The sequence below is a fragment of the Podarcis bocagei genome, assembly GCF_964188305.1.
Source record: "Podarcis bocagei genome assembly, chromosome: 18".
In the NCBI taxonomy this organism is placed as follows: domain Eukaryota; kingdom Metazoa; phylum Chordata; class Lepidosauria; order Squamata; family Lacertidae; genus Podarcis; species Podarcis bocagei.
In genome coordinates, this window is record NC_138144.1 from 9,599,255 (window position 1) to 9,618,456 (window position 19,202).

Genomic DNA, 19,202 nt, shown 5'->3' on the forward strand with positions numbered 1-19,202 from the left:
CGAAACAGCAGGTTTCACGCACCCATCCTTTCGGCTGCTGGGCCATCCCTGCAAATGCCCCACTGCAAACCACACCATTTCTTCTCCCTGCAGGGCTCCTACAAGTGTGGGGCGTGCAAGCCTGGCTTCACAGGGGACCAGGTTTCCGGCTGCCGCAGCAAGATGGAGAGAAGGTGTCCCAACGGAGATCTCAGCCCGTGCCATGAGAAAGCGGACTGCATTGTGGAACGCGATGGAACACTCAGCTGCGTGGTGAGTTCAAAGCCTCCTTTGGTCTCCTCCTCCTCTTCACATCCCTCTCTAAGCATCTCCAGATCTAGCCAAAGGGGAAGCTGCAAAGTTCTGCAGACTAGAGGAGATTGAGATGGCTGGTGTGTTTTTCTCCCCCGGCTCACCCTTAGAAATGTGAATTTCAGGTTTCTGCACGTCCAGAATAAACAGAAAAGCGAATACTCCACCCAAAACCATTTCTAAATATTTCCCTCACCAAATTGGGGGGGGGGGGGTTCGCTGATTCAAAAGAACAACAAAATAGGCCTGTTCTAAAACTGGTGCTTTAAGGTTCAGAATGTACGGGTCATTTTTTGCAATTAGAACAGCAAAGTTTTCTACAGCTCAAAGCCTTTGTTTTGTTTAGTCTCTGTTGCCCCCTAGTGGCCAGATATGTGCACTTCCAGAAATTAATACCCTGCCTTCGCTCACACCTTAATCTGCGTTGATTTAAGGGGAGACCTTTGTGCAGGCCCCGTCAGCACTGAACCTTTTTGTTCTTGTTGCTGTGCGTGAAAATGCATTGCGTTGATTCAAAACTGCACTGTTTCAGGAAATTGCTTGCAAAAAAAAAATGTGCATAAGGCAAAGTTAAAGGACGCACGGCGACTTTAACGGAGAACAAGTTTTTAAAATAATAATAATAATAAACGCATGAATTGGAAGAGCCGCAAAAAGACTCCATTGAGCACATGGATTGATGATATGGACAGATTAGCTACATACGAACAAACTGCATGTCGACGCAAATTATGAATGGATAAATATGAAGAAATCTGGAAGGAATATTTAAGCGATAAGGCGGACAGTGGTGGGAAGTAGAGGGAGGAGAGAGAGGTGGCGAAATATTGTTAAAAAGGCGTAGCCATAGGTATATCAGTATTCGAATCTGAATTGTCAAATTGTGTTATTAGTGTTATTACGGTTTTTGTTGTCTGTGTCTTATGCGGTTGTTGTCTGTATTGAAAAAATGATTAAATAAATTTAATAATAATAATAATAATAATAATAATAATAATAATAATAATAATAATAATAAATGTGTGCAGAAGTGTGGTGAAGACGAGAAAAGTGAGGAACCAGTGTTAACAGGTCTGCCTTCCTTGGTTAATGCTTGTACCACTCTCTGCTTCCAGTGCATCGTTGGGTGGGCTGGTAATGGCTTTATCTGCGGCAAAGACACCGACATTGACGGCTTTCCCGACGAGAAGCTTCGCTGCACAGACAAGAAGTGCCGCAAGGTAAGAAGAGACTCTCAAGGCCCAACGCCCTCTCCACCCTGGACTATGCCTCTCCTTGTCTGAGCGCAGCTTAGGCAGACTTAAGAGTTCCATTCCTTTTACTCTTGTAAAAGGGTAAAGGAGTATTGGGAAATGATTCATAATGAATTAAAAAAATGTTTAAAAGTGCTTCCCCCCCAAAAAAAGAACCCCCAGAGTCCTTTCTGTTGGGGATTGTTCAGACTGAAATTCCCAATTCAGAAATGGTTATTTATGTCTGCCACTACTGCGGACCATGTTTTGTTAGCCCAAAAATGGAAAATGAGTGAGGTCCCAACCGAAGAAGAGTGGCAACTTAAGTTGACAGAATATGCGCAGCTTGCAGGCTTAACGTATAGAATAAGAGAACGAGAAGAACGTACGTTTAGAGAAGACTGGAAAACGTTTCTTGAATATATGGGAAATAACTGTGTACAGCTGAAAACGCTGGCAGCATTAAGATAAATTCAACAGCGTAAATAAGTTTTTGATGGGTGTAATAATGGAATACTGAATAGTATAGTTTTTTTAAAAAATACTCAGGGATTTATGATTTGTAAAATGAGCCATGCAAAGAGAAGAAGGGAAGTCACTGATATCTTAAGGATGTAAAAATGAGTACTTTAAATTGCTCTATATATATATATATATATATATATATATATATATATATATATATATATATATGAGAGAATGAATGAGTTGGATTCCAAGTTAAGGGAAGTCTGTGAAACAGAGGAAAAATACAGAGGAACACCACCTTGTTGGTCAAAGAAAGGGAAAGGATGTAAGCCCTTCTTTTCTTGCAGAAGGTCCTGGCTGGCAGCTCCCCGTAAGGCACACCCACAAACACCTTAAAAGCCTAACCGCTGTCTCCCTTTCCAGGATAACTGTGTGACTGTCCCCAACTCCGGGCAAGAGGATGCGGACAGAGATGGAATAGGAGACGCCTGCGATGACGACGCCGACGGCGATGGGATAATAAACACAGAGGTTTGAACTCCTGTCTTAGGTGCATGTCAAGTAGACAAGCGCTGTTCCGTTTTTTGCTTTCAGGACCAAGGAAAGCTGTCCTTTCCCTGTCAAGCACAACAGAGAGAGCAGTTTCCAATAAGCAATGCGATTGCACGTGCGTGTTAAAATCAGAAACCTTGTTGTTGGTGAAGGCTGCTGGGAATGGTAGTTGTGTGAAGGGCGAACTAGGTGGGGGGGGGGGAGGTGTGCTTTAAATGTATGGTGTTTTCTATGAAGCTTGGATTGTTGAGTAGCCTCCAGCGAAGTTCTGCTCAGGCTAAACCCTCTGAAATTAATGCTTGGAGGAAGGATAAAGGAAGGAGAATGCTGCCTGCACAAGAGACGTACGTTTCCGAGCACAATTCAAAGTGTTGGTGCTGACCTTTAAAGCCCTAAACGGCCTTGGTCCAGTATACCTGAAGGAGCATCTCCACCCCCATCGTTCTGCCCGGACGCTGAGGTCCAGCTCCGAGGGCCTTCTGGCGGTTCCCTCCCTGCGAGAAGCCAAGTTACAGGGAACCAGGCAGAGGGCCTTCTTGGTGGTGGCACCCGCCCTGTGGAACGCCCTCCCACCAGATGTCAAAGAGAACAACTACCAGACTTTTAGAAGACATCTGAAGGCAGCCCTGTTTAGGGAAGCTTTTAATGTTTAACAGACCACTGTATTTCAATACTTTGTTGGAAGCCACCTAGGGTGGCTGGAGAAACCCAGATAGATGGGCGGGATATAAATAATAATACAGTGGTACCTCAGGTTACAGACGCTTCGGGTTACAGACTCCGCTAACCCAGAAATAGTGCTTCAGGTTAAGAACTTTGCTTCAGGATGAGAACAGAAATTGTGCTCCGGTGGCACGGCAGCAGCAGGAGGCCCCATTAGCTAAAGTGGTGCTTCAGGTTAAGAACAGTTTCAGCATAAGAATGGCCTCCAGAATGAATTAAGTACTTAACCTGAGGTACCACTGTAAATTTATTATTATTATTATTATTATTATTATTATTATTATTATTATTATTATTATTATTATTATTATTATTATTATTATTATTTTATTATTATTATTATTATTATTATTATTATTATTATTATTATATAATTATTATTATTCTTATTATTATTAGAGACAGGCTCAGGGTTCCAGCCCAGCGTCAAACTCTCGCCCTCCCGTATCTCTTCAGCCCCCTCCCCTGACTCACCCCTCCTCTTCTCTCCCCACCCAGGACAACTGCGTATTTGTGCGCAACTCAGACCAGCGCAACAGCGACCAGGACAGCTTTGGCGATGCCTGTGACAACTGCCGGAACGTGAAGAACAACGACCAGCGAGACAGTGACGGAGACGGCCGGGGGGACTTGTGCGACGATGACATGGACGGAGACAGTGAGTGCCTGGGGGGGCCCTGAGCGATTTCAAAGACAGAGGAGCTGAAGAGCAGGATAGATGACGATGAGCGGGTGGATTAACAGCAATAATAGTCACAAATTGTTGTGGTGATGAACATAAGAGCAGGCCTCCTAGGTCGGGCCACCCTCTTCTCACAGTGGCCAAATACCCCACAGAGCCTAGAAATCGAGATAGACTGTCTCTGGAACTAGAGGTTCTGCAAAAATGTAAGAAGAGCCCGGCTGGCGGATCAGGCCTGGACCTTTAACGGTCTGGACAAGGGAATGGTCAGGAGAAGGCAATCGTAGCTGATCCATCCTGACATCTCACAGACAACACCTGTCCTGTCGTCATTCCACGACATGACTGAGAAAGCGTATCTCTGTCAGTGTGGGAAGGTGGGCTATTTAGTCAATTAAAACACACACCTTCTGAATTAATTAACAAAGAGACACACAACTAATTGGCCAGGAGGCTTTTTGAAAAAGGTTTTATTTATTTTTAATGTAAGCTCCCAGAAGAACTATGGATTGGGCATTCAATTTTTGTGAGAGCCAGTGTGGTGTAGTGGTTAAGAGCGGTAGTCTCATAATCTGGGGAACCGGGTTTGCGTCTCCGCTCCTCCACATGCAGCTGCTGGGTGACCTTGGGCCAGTCACACTTCTCTGAAGTCTCTCAGCCCCACTCACCTCACAGAGTGTTTGTTGTGGGGAAGAAGGGAAAGGAGAATGTTAGCCGCTTTGAGACTCCTTGCGGTAGTGATAAAGTAAGATATCAAATCCAAACTCTTCTTCCTCACTTTGGCATAAGCCCTGATGCCTCTTCCAGGAGGAGAAATCCTGCCTTGCCCCCTCCCTGCATAGGAGGGAATACCTCTCCTACAGCTTTCCAGGCAAGGCAAGATGCCGCACTCTTGATGACTCTTTTTACCTCCCGCTTCTTCAGAGGTTAAAAACGTCCTGGACAACTGCGTGAGGATCCCCAATCCAGACCAGAGGGACAGCGACGGTGACGGGGTTGGAGACGTTTGCGACAGCTGCCCCTTGATCAGCAACCCGGACCAGGTAAGCGCTTCCTGGGGAAAGGAATGAGTTGGTGGCCTGTGGTGCAAATGGGTCTTTTCCCAAGGGTGGGAGAGCAAATTGAAGGATGCTTAGAGACTGACCTTGAAGGTGAATGTCTGTATGGCTTAGATCTTTCAAGAGAAAGTTTGAAATAGGGGCTATAAGTAGACATGGTTCCCCACTCCCTGCAGTTAAGATATGGTTACGAGATTGTTTTCAATGACTCCAGGGACACTTTTTCTTTTCTTTTCTTTGAAGCTGAGTAGCAACAGGGAGTAAGTAGTGGGGATGGTGAAGCAAAAGACCCTGGGCCCAAGCACACATCCACATTGTATAAACGTGCAAAGCCCTTCTTTTGCACCTTGTGAAACATAAACGCACAGAGTTTTTAAAAAACTGGGCAACAGCACACTGCCCACCCATGACTCCCGAGCCTTCCCTGATCTCCTGCCCCCTTTGTTGTGACAGATCGGGGGAGGCTTGGGAGTCGCAGGGGGGCAGCCGTTGCCCAGGAGAGGCGCAAGGCGCACGGTTTCTCTGCCAGGCAAGGTGCAAAGCCCTTCTTTCGCACCCTGTGAAACATAAATGTGCAGTGTTTTTAAAAAACTGGGCAACGGCCGCCTGCCTGCGACTCCTGAGCTTCCCCCAATCAGTCAAAACAAAGAGAGAAGGGGGCAGGAGATCTGTACTGCCAGACATCCCCAGTTCCCCTTTGGCAGTGGCGGCGGCAGCAGTCAGCAGCCCAGAGCCAGCCTGGTAGCGCAGTTAAACTTACACTGATTCAGTGACTATATGATTTCATAGAATCATAGAATCCTAGAGTTGGAAGAGACCACAAGGGCCATCGAGTCCAACCCCCTGCCAAGCAGGAAACACCATCAGAGCACTCCTGACATATGGTTGTCAAGCCTCTGCTTAAAGACCTCCAAAGGAGGAGACTCCACCACACTCCTTGGCAGCAAATTCCACGGTCGAACAGCTCTTACTGTCAGGAAGTTCTTCCTAATGTTTAGGTGGAATCTTCTTTCTTGTTGACTCTGGCTGGCTTCAGGAGCTGCTCGCTGCCGTGGCGCCCGCCATTTTGCCTCGCCGGAAGTCCCCATATGATGTGTTGTTGCTGAGACTGCCCCTGCCACGTTTCCCAGGGACAGATTTGCAAATCTGGGGACATTCCGGGGACAGAATTTGTCCAGGGACAGATTTGCAAATCCGGGGACTGTCCCCGGAAACCGGGGACACCTGGTAACCCTAAATTAAGCATCACGGATTTCAAAGTCTTGTTTTGCTCCTGTAAACTTTTTTATTTTATTTTAAGCAAATAATGCAGCTGTTGCTTCCTGTTATTTAGAAAGACACTGACCACGATCTCGTCGGGGACCTGTGTGATACCAACCAAGACCAGTAAGTTATAGAAATGGCTTGTCTGGTTTCACCTGTTGGGGGGCAGGAGCTAGGGAGCACCTGTAGGAGTTGTTTTGCTGAACTGCCACAGCCCTGAGACCTATCATGACACCCAAAAGTAAGAGCAACTGAGAGAGAATCATTATCTTCCCTCAGGGTAGCACCCGCTGTTGGATCTGTGCAATAATGGCCTCTTCTGACAGGCAGAGCACCCAGAGCAAGGAGTCATACAGAGATGCGACAGACAGACGCCTTCAAGGGCACTTAGTTCTACTACATCTTAAGATCCGATTGCACCCAACCTGGCAGATTGGATGGATGGAGGACAGGAGGGTGGGGGATGGTTGAAGGACAACACTAGCTCATGCAGAGATACAGCAGGCAGCCTCCTGTGGAGTGTGTGGTCCGGATTCACCTTGAAAGAAACCTGGGAGCCTGGGTCCAGAGTCAGGGCTAGAGCTCAGCCAAGGAATTTCAGAGCTGGGAATCGGTTTACTTTATTTATTTTTTCATTATTATTTTTATTAATTTTCACAAAATTATAAACGAACAAAACACACAAGCAAACATAAATCATAATCTTATTAATATTACCCTTATTAACATTGTTAAGTGACTTCCTCGCTTCCCCTTGGTTGAATTTCCATGCATATCCTTATAAAGGCTTTACAAATCCTAATCCTTATATACTTAACTTAGTCCATTCACATCCTTATATCTTTTCAATTCGAAATTGTACATGTTAAACATCACTTAACTTATATAAATTCCTAAGCCAATCTGTTGCCTGCAAGCTATTTCCAGTTAGCTTAACTTAACAAATTTAGCTAAATAATCGTTGAATTTTGTCCATTCTTCCTGAGGGAATCGGTTTTCTTTACAGGGACCTGTTAAAAAGGAGACATAGAAAGAGACCTACGTAAAGGGTAAAGGGACCCCTGACCATTAGGCCCAGTCGTGGCCGACTCTGGGGTTGCGGCGCTCATCTCGCTTTATTGGCCGAGAGAGCCGGCGTACAGCTTCCGGGTCATGTGGCCAGCAGGACTAAGCCGCTTCTGGCGAACCAGAGCAGTGCATGGAAACGGCGTTTACCTTCCTGCCGGAGTGGTACCTATTTATCTACTTGCACTTTGACATGCTTTTGAACTGCTAGGTGGGCAGGAGCAGGGACCGAGCAACGGGAGCTCACCCTGTCACGGGGATTCGAACCGCCGACCTTCCGATCAGCAAGCCCAAGGCTCAGTGGTTTAGACCACAGTGCCACCCGCATCCGTAGAAAGAGACCTAGCCACTGCCAATTCCTCTTCTATCTTCTCCTTTGCTGGGTCATTGCTTGCCGTCGGGTCAAAGTGGTGACTCTGAGCTTCTCATGTGGTCCAATGTTCCCTTGCTCTTGAAGCCTCAGTTCCCACACCCTAAACTTGCAATCCTTCCTTCCTCTCTCTCTGCACGACAGGGATGGGGACGGCCACCAGGACTCCAGGGACAACTGCCCCTCGGTTCCCAACAGCTCCCAGCTGGACTCTGACCAGGACGGGATCGGGGACGAGTGCGACGAGGACGACGACAACGACGGCATCCCTGACCGCAGGCCCCCCGGACCAGACAACTGCCGCTTGGTCCCTAACCCCGGGCAGGAAGACACAGACAGTAAGGACGGAGAGCTGGCCTTGCAAAAAAAGCAAAAACCTCACCAGGCCACCTCTGTGGTTTTGTCATTGGCCACAGCCTCAGCTGGAGCGGTTCGTTAGGCGCTGTCCTCTCTCAGAGTGCTGAAAGGCTGCAAAGGTGTTTCCTCAGAGGAGTCTGCGGTCTCTTTTGGCATGTATGGTTTTACTGACCTGAGCGTAGGGCAGAGAGGCTCACAGCATTAATGCCCTGGCAGATCTTGCTTCCCCAATTGGATACCCAAATCCTGCACAGAGTGAGGCATGTCTCTCTCTCTCTCTCCTCCACCCACCCAAGTCATCAACAAAACTCGTACACACCCCTATGGCCACCTGCTCTCCATCCTGTGGCATCCAGCCAGGTGATGTGGGAGAAGGACCACCCACACGTCTCTATGGCAACAGGGCAGCCTCTTTGGATCTGTAGAATTGCAGGTCTCAGCTGGCCTACCAAAGGCATGGCCTTGACAAAATAACTGGTTGGTCAGGCTTCCTCTTATACATTCTTCCCTGCTCCCTCACCCACCACAATACAGTCATACCTCGGATTATAGACGCTTCAGGTTGCATTTTTTTGGGTTATGGACACTCCAAAACCCGGAAGTACTGGAACGGGTTACTTCCGGGTTTCAGGGCTCGTGCATGCGCAGAAGCACTAAATCGCGCTCTGCGCATGTGCAGAAGCGCCGAATTGCAACCCGCGCGTGTGCAGACGTGCCACTGCAGGTTGCGAATGTGCATCCCTCATGGATCACGTTCGCAACCCGAGCGTCCACTATATACAGGATTGGAAGCAACCCGGGGTATGGTCCAGACTGACACCTCCACCAAACTCATAACAATAACTTCGAATCCATGAGATCCATCAACTTGCTACTGTTGTTTTTAATTAAAAAATGATTCGTCTTCCAACTTCAGTAGCTGCCTTGAATGCCTGTGGGCAGAAGAAATGTAATATAATGTAAATAATGTAAATAAATACAGTCATATCTCGGGTTATAGACGCTTCAGGTTGTTTTTTCGGGTTACGGACACGCCGAAACCCGGAAGTACCAGAACAGGCTACTTCTGGGTTTCAGTGCTCACGCATGCGCAGAAGTGCTAAATCGCGTTTTGTGCATGCGCAAAAGCACCAAATCACAACCCACATGTGTGCAGACTCAGCGCTGTGGGTTGTGGACGCTGCGGGTCGCGAATGTGCATCCCGCACAGATCACGTTTGCAACCCGAGTGTACACTGTATAAAATAAGTAAAAAAGGAAAGTCCCTGAATCCTAACTTTTCTTCTAGCGGCATCTGCCTGCAGGGAGGGGGGCATGGCATTGCGACCTTCCCGCCCCACCCCACCCCTGCCTGGGTCCTTCCATGACCCAACTGGAACCCCCTGGGGGGGCGTAGAGCTGCTCTTAGGAAACTGAGCCTTCCTCCCCCTCTTCCCGCTGCAGGAGACGGCATCGGGGACGCCTGCCAGGGCGACTTTGATAAGGACCTGGTGGTCGACCGCATAGACGTCTGCCCAGAGAATGCCCAGGTGACGCTGACCGACTTCCGGGCGTTTCAGACGGTGGTGCTGGATCCCGAGGGAGACGCGCAGATCGATCCCAACTGGATGGTCCTCAACCAGGTGAGTTGGGGGCTTTTACGTACCCCATTTCCTGCCATGATCCAAGGCGGAAGAAAAAGCTTTCTGCAGAATACGCTTCCTTCCGTGTCCCTGTTCAGTTACGCCCAGGTGTGGAGGGGGCTGTCCAGAAGAGGGGTGTGAATGTGGCCCTCCAAATGTCTCTGTCTGGCCCTGGGAACTAGTAGTAATAATAATAATAATAATAATAATAATAATAATAATAATAATAATAATAATAATAATTTATTATTTATACCCCGCCCATCTGGCTGGGTTTCCCCAGCCACTCTGGGCAGCTTCCAACACAATATTAAAATACAGTAATGCCTCAAACATTAAAAGCTTCCCTAAACAGGGTTGCCTTCAGATGTCTTCTAAAAGTCTAGTAGTTGTTGTTCTCTTTGACATCTGGTGGGAGTGCGTTCCACAGGGCAGGTGCCACCACCGAGAAGGCCCTCTGCCTGGTTCCCTGTAACTTGGCTTCTCGCAGTGAGGCAAACGCCAGAAGGCCCCCAGAGCTGGACCTCAGCGTCTGGGCAGAACGATGGGGGTGGAGACGCTCCTTCAGGTATACTGGGTCGAGGCCATTTAGGGCTTTAAAGGTCAGCAGCAACACTTTGAATTGTGCTTGGAAATGTCCTGGAAGCCAAATCTCCAGGGGTGGCACAGGGAGATGGATGTGAGGGAGTCATTCCTCAGACATTTAGTTTCCAAGTTGCATAGCTGCTAAATTTTTTGATCTACCACAGCCTTGCTCCACCCAGTATTATGTTTTCTGAATGGCTGAAAAAGCTCCCCAGCTGTTCTATACCGGATGTAGCTTCCAGGTGGTCTTCAAAGGTGGCCCCACACCAAGCACTTTGCAGTAGTCCAGTTAGTGCTTCCAAACCACCTGTGCTTCTGGAACGATGCTCTCAGACTGAAAAAAACACCCACTTCTTTCTTTCTTTCTTTCTTTCTTTCTTTCTTTCTTTCTTTCTTTCTTTCTTTCTCTCTCTCTCTCTCTCTCTCTCTCTCTCTCTCTCTCTCTCTCTCTCTCTCTCTCATTTGCAGGGAATGGAGATTGTTCAGACCATGAACAGCGACCCAGGTTTGGCAGTCGGTAAGTGATATTTTTCACACCTAAATCCCCCATCCTTTCCCCACCATTATTCATATTCTTTCACAAAGTCTTCATGAAAACCAACCACCAATAAAGAATACCAGTGAATAGCTGTGTCATCTGAACATAAAGGTCATGGGCTTGTTGATAAAAGTGATTGTCATGGATTGGTTGGATGTGGGTGAGTGGGGGGGAGGCACTAGCTTGGGGGACCCCCAAGGGAAGAAGGCTCAGAGCCCGATGAGGGGTGGTGGGGTGACAATGGGTGGCCAGAGGGAGAAGGCTGGGAGGAGGGAGTGTCAGAAGCTGGAGGGGCAACAGGGTTTAGTGAGCGGGGAGAGTAAGTGGCAGAGAGCAGCTCAGAATCAGAGACAGGAGCGGAGAGGAGGAGGCAGAGATGAGGCAGGCTGCTTAATAATAATAATAATAATAATAATAATAATAATAATAATAATAATAAATTTTATTTATACCCTGCCCTCCCCAGCCAGAGCTGGGCTCAGGGCGCCTAACACCAGTAAAATTACAGTAAAAACATAATGGGGGGGAGAAACAATTTAAAATACAGGTTAAAAGGCAATTTAAAATGCAGCCTCATTTTAAAAGTAGCCCATAGATCAAAACCATAAGGGGAGGGAAACATAAGAGTCAGACTGAGTCCAAACCAAAGGCCAGGCGGAACAGCTCTGTCTTGCAGGCCCTGTGGAAAGATGTCAATTCCCGCAGGGCCCTGGTCTCTTGTGACAGAGCATTCCACCAAGTCGGGGCCAGTACTGAAAAGGCCCTGGCCCTAGTTGAGACCAGTCTAACCACCTTGCGGCTTGCGGCTTGGAACCTCCAAAATGTTGTTATTTGTGGACCTTAAGGTCCTCTGTGGGGCACACCAGGAGAGGCGGTCCTGTAGGTAGGAGGGTCCTAATCCGCATAGAGCTTTAAAGGTCAAAACCAGCACCTTAAACCTGACCCTGTACTCCACCGGGAGTACTCCGCCTCCTGCTGTGACCAGCTCCCCGCCCTGCCCCCCCGGTCTCCCAGAATGTGCAGAGGGCAGAGCAGAGACAAGCAAGGAGTCTCAGGTTGCAAGGGAAGAACCCAGGGGAGAAACTTAGGGAGTTGCGGGAAGGTGGGTAACTTCAGCACTCACAACCGCCACACTGGCGCCAGACCTACTGAAAAAAAATTGCTGTGCTCACTGGTCTGAGATGTTTCCTTTGAATAAAGTGTTAACTTCACTGGCATCTTGTGAGTTGCTGGCTGACCTGGCCCCAGCACTTGCCCCGATAGTGATGTGGGGCGGGTGGGCCATGCATGGCTCAGGGGTAGAATAATAGTAATAATAATAATATAATAATAATTTATTATTCATACCCTGCCTATCTGGCTGGGTTTCCCCAGCCCCTCTGGGGGGCTTCCAACAGAATATTAAAATACAATAGTCTATTAAACATTAAAAGCGTCCCTAAACAGGGCTGCCTTCAATATGTCTTCTAAAAGTCTGGTAGTTCTTCTTCTCTTTGACATCTGCTGGGAGGGCGTTCCACAGGGCGGGTGCCACCACTGAGAAGGCCCTCTGCCTGGTTCCCTGTAACCTCACTTCTCGCAGGGAGGGAGCCGCCAGAAGGCCCTCGGCGCTGGACCTCAGCGTCCGGGCAGAATGATGGGGGTGGAGACGCCCCTTCAGGTATACTGGGCTGAGAACACCTGCTTTGCATGCAGAAGGTCCGAGGTTCAGTCCCTGGGGGCTTCTCCAGCTAGAGCTTGGAGACAACCCTTCCTAAAGCCCTGGAGAGCTGCTGCCAGTCTGTGCAGACAGTCCTGAGCTAGATGGGTCAAGGGCCTGAGACAGGATTCCCATGCTTGCGCCTCTGCCCCCCAAGGTGCTGCTGGACTGCACCTCCCCACCCCTAGCCATTTGGGGGCTCCTGCTGGCTGGCAGGAGTTGCAGGCCAAGACCACCAGCCGCCCCCAGATTCTGTGGCGGTGACCCCTCTCTCCCTTGCTTGAGGGTACACCGCATTCAACGGGGTGGACTTCGAGGGCACCTTCCACGTGAACACGGCCACGGACGATGACTATGCCGGCTTCATCTTCGGCTACCAGGACAGCGCCAGCTTCTACGTGGTCATGTGGAAGCAGATGGAGCAGACCTACTGGCAGGCGAACCCCTTCCGGGCTGTGGCGGAACCGGGGATCCAGCTCAAGGTAGGTGGCTGACGCGGGTCAAGCCAGGAAAATGGGACGAAACAGGCCACACAAAATCTCCCATCTCTGTTTCTCCTCTCTGGCAGGGGAAACAGGGATGTTTTCCCCAACAGCTGATCTGCATCTCAATTAAAGGTAAAGGGGCCCCTGACCATTAGGTCCAGTCGTGACCGACTCTGGGGTTGCGGCGCTCATCTCGCTTTATTGGCCGAGGGAGCCAGCGTACAGCTTCCGGGTCATGTGGCCAGCAGGACTAAGCCGCTTCTGGCGAACCAGAGCAGTGCACGGAAACGCCGTTTACCTTCCCGCCAGAGTGGTACCTACCGTAAATTTCGCTCCATAACACGCAGATTTTTCCTCCTAGAAAGTAAGGGGAAATGTCTGTGCGTGTTATGGAGCGAATGCCTACAGATGGCGGGGGAATCTGCTGCAGTCGTGAGCAGTCCGTGGCTCGCTTTGAAACAGCAAAGCGGGTGTAAGCGGCTCCTGTCAGCTAGCGGAGCCGGGGAGGAGGGAGAGAAGCAGAGCGGGAGTTGGCTGCTTTAAAACAACCCCTGCTCTCTGTCCCTGCCTGCAGTTTTTTGCTGTCCGATTTTGGATTAGCCACTGTAGGGGCTGTGTGTGTGTGTGAGTGTGTGTGCTTGAGCTATCGTTCTCCTCCTCCTGCTTCCCCTTCACTCTCCCAGCGCCCCTGCGACTTTAGAGTTGACACTCTGTGTGTCTGTGTGTGTGTGAGGGCTCCTTCTCCCCTTGCTTCCCGTTCACTATCCCTGCGACTTTAGAATTGACACTCTGTGTGTCTGTGTGTGTGAGGGATCATTCTCCCCTTGCTTCCCATTCACTCTCCCTGCGACTTTAGAATCCACACTCTGTGTGTCTGTGTGTGTGTGAGGGCTCCTTCTCCCCTTGCTTCCCGTTCACTCTCCCTGCGACTTTAGAATTGACACTCTGTGTGTCTGTGTGTGTGTGAGGGCTCCTTCTCCCCTTGCTTCCCGTTCACTATCCCTGCGACTTTAGAATTGACACTCTGTGTGTCTGTGTGTGTGTGAGGGCTCCTTCTCCCCTTGCTTCCCGTTCACTATCCCTGCGACTTTAGAATTGACACTCTGTGTGTCTGTGTGTGTGTGTGAGGGCTCCTTCTCCCCTTGCTTCCCGTTCACTCTCCCTGCGACTTTAGAATCCACACTCTGTGTGTCTGTGTGTGTGTGAGGGCTCCTTCTCCCCTTGCTTCCCATTCACTCTCCCTGCGACTTTAGAATTGACACTCTGTGTGTCTGTGTGTGTGTGAGGGCTCCTTCTCCCCTTGCTTCCCATTCACTCTCCCTGCGACTTTAGAATCCACACTCTGTGTGTCTGTGTGTGTGTGAGGGCTCCTTCTCCCCTTGCTTCCCGTTCACTCTCCCTGCGACTTTAGAATCCACACTCTGTGTGTCTGTGTGTGTGTGAGGGCTCCTTCTCCCCTTGCTTCCCATTCACTCTCCCTGCGACTTTAGAATCCACACTCTGTGTGTCTGTGTGTGTGTGAGGGCTCCTTCTCCCCTTGCTTCCCGTTCACTCTCCCTGCGACTTTAGAATCCACACTCTGTGTGTCTGTGTGTGTGTGAGGGCTCCTTCTCCTCTTGCTTCCCATTCACTCTCCCTGCACCCCTGCGCTCTCCCTGCGCCCCTGCGACTTTAGAATTGACACTCTGTGTGTCTCTCTGTGTGTGAGGGCTCCTTCTCTTCCCGTTCACTCTCCCTGCGCCCTTGCACTCTCCTAGCGCCCCTGCGACGTTAGAATTGACACTCTGTGTGTCTCTGTGTGTGAGAGGGATCGTTCTCCTTCTCTTGCTTCCCGTTCACTCCCCCAGCGCCCCTGCGACTTCCAGTGCCCTGCAACTTTAGGACCAGTTCTCTCTCTGCGTGTGTGTGTGTGTTTTGACCTCACTGCGCTTGTTGGGGGAGAGTGTTGGTCGCAATTTTTGTTGATTTGTCTCAGAGTGGTTACTATCGTGGTTTCCTTGCTGGGGAGGAGGGAGAGTCGTAGAGCCTGCTTGTTCTAAAGGAGCAAAGCCGGAGAGCAGCCTCTCCTGCATTATTAGCAGCATCCTTCTCCAACCACCCCTTGTCCCTTGAGTGCTTTTGCTTCCCTCCCCACTTAAAACGTGGTTACAAAGCACGGATCCACATGGATCCTCAGGATTTTTGCATTGGGCTACCCCAAACTCACCGTCAGATCACATGTCTGTGGCCACAGCATGAACCACAAAAATCATACATCCACTGTTTCATTTAGAATATTTTTTTCTTGTTTTCCTCCTCTAAATACTATGTGCGTGTTATGGTCTGGTGCGTGTTATAGAGCGAAAAATACGGTATTTATCTACTTGCACTCTGACGTGCTTTCGAACTGCTAGGTGGGCAGAAGCAGGGACCAAGCAACGGGAGCTCACCCCATCGCGGGGATCTGAACCGCTGACCTTCTGATCAGCAAGTCCTGTGGTTTAACCCACAGCATCACCCGCGTCCCATATCTCAATTGCCTTCTCTCAAATCTCGCCTGCATTTTGGCTCCGCAGGCTGTTCAAGCAGTTAAGAGCCAGTTTTCCTGCAGACACAAGGCAAAGGCTCTGGCCGGCCTCCAGGAAAGGGGCTAAGACAGACTTTAGTGCACATGTTGTCCTCCAGATGTCCTAGACTCCCATCATCCCCTGCCAGGGCAGCCGTCTGACACCGAGGCTGATGGGGCCATGGCCAAGTACTCAGATCAGAATGGAATGCTCCTAGCAAACAGATCAGGTCATCTGGAAGCTCCCCTAGGCTTTCATCACCTCAACTAGTCCTACTGCCCTTGGTAGTCTTTTTCTCTAGGAAAAGGCTTGCCTCAAGATCTCTCTCTCTCTCTCTCTCTCTCTCTCTCTCTCTCTCTCTCTCTCTCTCTCTCTCTCTCTCTCTGTGTGTGTGTGTGTGTCATGAATGGCATAGTTGAGATTCCCACATTGCAGAGGTTTCATCTAGAGAACCCTCAGGATCACTTCTAACCCTATTATTATTAAAATTTGTATTCCACCCTCCATCCATAGATCTCGGGGCCGTTCACAACATAAAAATACTGGATAAAAAAAACACAAAATACAGTTCTATGACAAGCAGGTTCTAAATGTGTTCGGATTCATTTTGACTACACTGGTTCGTTATAATTGTTTTGCATTCCACGTTTGTTTCTTTGATTTCGTAAGATCCACGTGCCTGAGTGTTGAAAAGAAAACCTCAAAACCGGTTTACGAATGAAAACGGTCGCCAAAAAAACGTTTACAACCATTATTTTTTAAATGCCAGAAGCTGCCTCGAATCCCATCTTGCGAGAAAGGCGGGTTATATAAATAGGAGAGGGGCGGGTTGCTGATAGGTTGTGGGTCTCCAACCACATCTGGGTGGGGGGCTCAGGGAAGCCCCCACAACCCACTCCTGCTTTCTGAACTTCGCTGCCCTTCCCTCCAATCCCAGGCAGTGAAGTCCAAGACGGGCCCTGGAGAATACCTCCGCAACTCCCTCTGGCACACTGGGGACACAGCCAACCAGGTCAAGCTGCTCTGGAAAGACCCTCGCAACGTCGGCTGGAAGGACAAGACCTCCTACCGCTGGTTCCTGCAGCACCGGCCCCAGGTGGGCTACATCCGGTAAGTGGCAAGGACCAGGTGCACAGGTGCGCCAGGGATGGGTGCCAGGGGGAAAGGTCTGGCTCAGTGGTGGTCCTGTGAGGCGTTCCCAAAGCAAAGGAAGATAATAAAATACACACAGAGGCTTGAACCAGCAAAACTCTGGGAGGAGTGCGTGTAATAATAATTCCTGTCCGCCCCTTGGCTCAGGTTGTTTTATTCACAAAAAAACTTTTTACACAGTGTACGTAAGAACCAATTGGATTTATAGGAATTAAGATGTTTAAAGCTAAATTAGAAAGAATGAAAGATGTTAAGTGACTAAGTTAATTTTTTTTGAGAAAATTGATTATGGAAAACTGTTAAAATGATATACAATGAAATTCAACCAGGGGGATTTGAGGAAGTCACTTAACAATGTTATTAAGATTGGTTTAATTACAATTAGGATGTATGTATGTTTGTTTGTCTTAATTTTTTTTTGAAAATTAATTTTAAAAATTGAAAAAAACAAGAACCAATCAGATTTCCTCTGAGCATTTCAAAAACCCCACGTGGGACAAAGTTAGATCAGAAGAAATTAACTTTTAACTACAAAGACTACTCTGAGCATGCATACATATCTGAGAATAAATGCTTTTAGGAAACTCTGGAGGTCATAAACAGCAATAAACAGTATTTACCATCTCCTTGTGAACTCTCTTCCTGGCCCTAAGATTAACAAAACTAACAATAGCTACATCAAAGAAACTGCCTACTATCTTTTATGGCCTAGGATGCCTGGTGCAGCAACTGGCAACTGACCTGTGTCAAGCAAGAGAAATACCGTATTTTTCACTCTATAAGACTCACTTTTTCCCTCCTAAAAAGTAAGGGGAAATGTGTGTGCGTCTTATGGAGCGAATGCAGGCTGCGCAGCTATCCCAGAAGCCAGAACAGCAAGAGGGATTGCTGCTTTCACTGCGCAGCGATCCCTCTTGCTGTTCTGGCTTCTGAGATTCAGAATATTTTTTTCTTGTTTTCCTCCTCCACAAACTAGGTGTGTCTTGTGGTCTGGTGCATCTTATAGAGCGAAAAATACGGTAAGACAGGGATGCAGAGGCGTGGATTGATGAAAAATCGTATCAAGATGTCTCAAACCCAGTCAACGCAATGCTCTAATTGCTGACACAAATGGTTTGCTCCTTATTTTTTGTAATTCCTCATAGCAATCCCACCTGATCACTACAGTCCTGTAGCTCTGGGATTCCGTCCTCAGCAGAGCCCAACAGCCTCCCGACTTCCTGCTCTATGCAGGTTTTGACGGCTCTTGATGCCTGTTTTTATTGTTTGGGGCTGGTTCCCTCCACCTCGTGTTGGTGCATGAATTTGAATGCGATCTGTTTTTTAAAAACAAAATAAAATACTGCATCTTCTTGTTTTCTGTTGTCGCTGAACGCAAGACACCCTGCAAAATTTATTTCAAACAAAGCAAGAGGTTATAAACTCCCTTTTCAGTTTCCAATTATTTGTCTTGTTTTGTGAAATGTGTATTTAAAAATAAAACCAGATAAGGCAAGTTCCTAAGGTACAAAGGGGCCTTCATTTGGGGTTATTTCCAAAGAGATTTTGTGTTATTATTTCAAAAAATAATCTTGGAGGCAGGAACCTACATTGGCTCCCAGTACATTTCCGAGCACAATTCAAAGTGTTGGTGTTGACCTTGAAAGCCCTAAACGGCCTCAAAGGCCCAGTATATCTGAAGGAGCATCTCCACCCTCATCATTCAGCCCAGGCACTGAGGTCCAGCGCCAAGGGCCTTCTGGCAGTTCCCTCCCTGCGAGAAGCCAAGTTACAGGAAACCAGGCAGAGGGCCTTCTCGGTGGTGGCACCCGCCCTGTGGAACGCCCTCCCATCAGATGTCAAAGAGAAAAACAATTACCAGACTTTTAGAAGACATCTGAAGGCAGCCCTGTTTAGGGAAGCTTTTAATGTTTGATGTATTACAGTACAGTGGTGCCCTGCAAGACGAACGCCTCGGAAGACGAAAAACTCGCTAGACGAAGGAGTTTTTCGTTTCCTTAGCTGCTTCGCAAGATGCATTTCCCTATGGGCTTGCTTCGCAAAACGAAGCTTGCCCCGCAAGCTCCGGGGATAGCGGGGAAGCGCAGCGCATCTTCCCCGCTGTCCCCGGACCTCTTTTGAAGCAAGGGGCGGCGGGGAGAAGATCGCTTCTCCCCGTTGCCAGCCCCGCAATCTCCGGGGACAGAGGGGAAGGCGCGCGCGCCTCCCCCTCTCCCCGGACCCCTTTTGAACCAAGGGGCGGCAACGGGGATTAGCGATCTTCTCCCCGCCGCCCCTTGCTTTAAACAGGTCCGGGGACAGAGGGGAAGGCGCGCGGCGCTTCCCCTCAGTCCCCGGACGGTCTCCATAGGAACGCATTGATTGATTTTCAATGCATTCCTATGGGAAACCGTGCTTCGCAAGACGAAAAACTCGCAAGAAGAAAAAACTTGCGGAACGAATTAATTTCGCCTTGGGGGGCACCACTGTATTTTAATATTTTGTTGGAAGCCAACCAGAGTGGCTGGGGAAGCC

The 19,202-nt window shown here is 48.8% G+C and overlaps 1 protein-coding gene across 2 annotated transcripts in view; it reads left to right on the forward strand.

Annotated features, from left to right (window-relative positions):
* Positions 1-19,202, forward strand: part of COMP (cartilage oligomeric matrix protein) — a 47,982-nt gene that overhangs the window by 25,067 nt on the left and 3,713 nt on the right. For both annotated transcript variants that reach the window (XM_081177722.1, XM_081177723.1), the window contains 11 exons: positions 94-252; positions 1,407-1,511; positions 2,415-2,522; positions 3,765-3,924; positions 4,873-4,991; positions 6,340-6,392; positions 7,849-8,042; positions 9,505-9,683; positions 10,737-10,785; positions 12,791-12,987; positions 16,474-16,646. In XM_081177722.1, the coding sequence (XP_081033848.1) occupies positions 94-252; positions 1,407-1,511; positions 2,415-2,522; positions 3,765-3,924; positions 4,873-4,991; positions 6,340-6,392; positions 7,849-8,042; positions 9,505-9,683; positions 10,737-10,785; positions 12,791-12,987; positions 16,474-16,646 (1,496 nt within the window). The remainder of the gene's footprint in view (positions 1-93; positions 253-1,406; positions 1,512-2,414; positions 2,523-3,764; positions 3,925-4,872; positions 4,992-6,339; positions 6,393-7,848; positions 8,043-9,504; positions 9,684-10,736; positions 10,786-12,790; positions 12,988-16,473; positions 16,647-19,202) is intronic.